This window comes from Rattus norvegicus, chromosome 13, assembly GCF_021556685.1.
Source record: "Rattus norvegicus strain SHRSP/BbbUtx chromosome 13, alternate assembly SHRSP_T2T, whole genome shotgun sequence".
Classification (NCBI taxonomy): domain Eukaryota; kingdom Metazoa; phylum Chordata; class Mammalia; order Rodentia; family Muridae; genus Rattus; species Rattus norvegicus.
The window spans coordinates 28,718,525-28,721,343 of NC_141546.1; the positions used below are offsets into that span (position 1 = coordinate 28,718,525).

The window sequence follows — 2,819 nt, forward strand, 5'->3', positions numbered from 1 at the left end:
TGTTGGCCCGAAAACCTGGAAGGGGAATAACAATCGAAATGTATATAAGAAATACTCAAGTTAATAAAGATTAAAAAAAAGAAAAAAAAACAATATAGGGACATGATTTGATAATACTGAACTCAGTTTATTCACTTGGTATTTTACTTTGGTTTTTATACTAAATTATAAACTGAAATTCATATATATATACATATATATATGTACATACTATAATAAAAACTGAGTAAAATATAAATAATACATTCTTGAATGTACTGTAGATATCAGATGAAGAAAGGGCTGACATTTAGAAAATATGAAAAAGAGTCTTTGAGAATCAGAACTCCCGATGTTCTTAGAAGGAAGTAGGTTAACTTATTGACAGATAAGAAAAGAAAGTCAGACAAACAGTATGCAGCAAGTCATAATATTTTATGAGTTATTCATTCTCATTAAGCTTTACAGTACAGAAGGCAAGTGAGTGTGAAACACAGGTGAAACATCAAAGAGTGTTCTGAGGTTTCCCAACAAACTTGTTTGATTTTGGTCCTATTTGTACTTTCTATTATATTAACCTTAACTTTTATGTTATAAGACTCCATGGTTTCATCATGTGATAAAATAATTTAGACCTGTGGTATCAAATAATCTAGAAGCACTTTTTCTTTCCCTAGATGTAAAAGGATCAGTTGCTATGTCAACTTAATCATACTAAGGGTGTTCACTAGTATCTTAATTATCTTTTAACTTCTTTCTTCACTAAGATCATAATAGTTGACAACATACAGTCAGTGGTATTTTGATAAGCCAAGATTACTGTTTTCAGACCTGAATTTTGCTTTCATATTTAATAGATTTTTTCCTTTGTAAACATCAACATATTGTGAAATAAATGTAAATATAGATTGGAATATACCTGTCTATGAATATCATTCTCAATCTATGTTGCTAATAATTGTGGCATTTTGAGAGTATTTATAATTGCTTTTTGGTATTATGCAGTTTGAAAATGTGTTGAAAAAGTTAACTATATTTTTACAAGGAAATTAAAACCTTTCTAAAGGTTTCAGATACTGTGTTGTATAAATGTATATTTTCTTTACCTTTTGTAATTGTTAGCTCTGAGTATTATTGCTGAATGAGTTCACCCTTTCCAGTTCATTCTGAACTTTGTTCGTTTCAATTCATTGGTTCTTGCTCCAACTTCTCTCTAAGCAGCCTGATACAAGCTGGCTTCTCTCAGCTTCTCAATGGAGTACTCTCCTTGGCTTCAGACTAACTCTTGGAATTTATAATAATATTCTGGCTCCTTCTTTTGATCCGACTTCACCTGTTAAGCTGACCTGCACTTACCTTCATGAACTGATTAACTAACTCAACTCCACTGCACTACACACATAGCATTGACTTCCAAATGTCTCATACTCTTTCTGTACTATTCTTAAATAGCTTTTGTTTCTGTGATGTTTTTGTGAGAATTGGGTATATTCTAGCTCTGACTCATTTTTCAACATTTTCTAAAATTGATCATTTTGTCTTCCTCTCCATTAGACTTAACTTCAAAACATGGTTGCTTTATTCTACCAACAAATTTTACGTTATACATGGGTATTAATGGTATGCATGCAGTTAAGTCAGATCTTTTGGTAATCCAGGACATGTCTGCATTCAAGTCTGATCACATAGATATAGAATGTCTTTAGATGTGATCCCTTGCCAGAGCAGCCCTGTTGTTACACTAAAATAACTCTCATAATTCCTGCTCATGTCGCCCACCTTGAGTTGGTGTGGCAATTGGGTTGGAGTCGGGTGGAGCTAGTCAGGATGACAAGGGATGTGCAGCATGCCATCTTCGCCAACATGCTGGGCATATCACTTGTCTTGCTTCTGGCCTTCTATCACTGTGTGGCAGGCAGTAAACAACCCCAAGAAGCAGGAATAAAAGTGGCACTTTCTCCACTCCAGGCTTCCAGGACATAGTCTGAGGCAAAATGGAGGGTGTGAGGGGCCTCCACACTTCAATTCATCTATCCTACCTATCACAGCATACAAAGCAACTACACCTGGAGTTTTCCAATCTACTTTTATTTCCTCAAAGTCTTCCTTAACCCTATGGAACAAGAAGCTGCCACCGAGTAGGGCCCAGTATAAAGGCTGCTTTCTTTTCTACTCTCCCCTCCCAATATATATATATATATATATATATATATATATATATATATATATATATATATATATATATATATGTGTGTGTGTGTGTGTGTGTGTGTGTGTGTGTGTGTGTGTTTGAATATATATATATATATATATATATATATATATATGCTCTCATGTTGTTTCACCCTCATATGTTTCTTCACAAAAGTGGTTGTAAATGGGTTGTGATGCATTTTATTAATAAGGACCACCATTGGCAACTCTGGGAACTTCAGAGTATAGTACATAAATAAAACTAATTCTGCATTTTCTTAGGCCTTTGTATAGATTTTTATGACCAAATATGTAGAATCTGCAGAAAATATATGAAATTTCTTTCATATCCTAAATTCTTCAAGTTCCAGAGGTTGTTCAAAAGCTGCTATTAGTATAGATTTTCATGGATAACCCCAGTTATCTCCAAAATTTATTATTAGAAGTGAACTTTTCATTTGTCGGTCTCTATACTCACCTGTTACAAAATGAAGTTTAAGAAATCAAAATTGAGACACAGGTCTTCCTGGTTGCTGCCGCTGCAGAGAGCCCCTGGGCAGCACCCCACGAGCGAACCTGAGCCTCGGGACCACAGGTAAGACCAAATTTTCTGCTGCAAGAAAGCTGCCTGGTGAGCTTGGGACACA

At 34.6% G+C, this 2,819-nt stretch overlaps 1 protein-coding gene across 1 annotated transcript; it reads left to right on the forward strand.

Annotated features, from left to right (window-relative positions):
- Positions 1 to 1,806: 1,806 nt before the first annotated feature.
- LOC108352638 (dolichyl-diphosphooligosaccharide--protein glycosyltransferase subunit 4-like) lies at positions 1,807 to 1,924 on the forward strand. The gene is given in 2 exon segments (XM_087582027.1): positions 1,807 to 1,890; positions 1,892 to 1,924. Coding segments are annotated over 2 exon segments (117 nt in total).
- Positions 1,925 to 2,819: the final 895 nt, after the last annotated feature.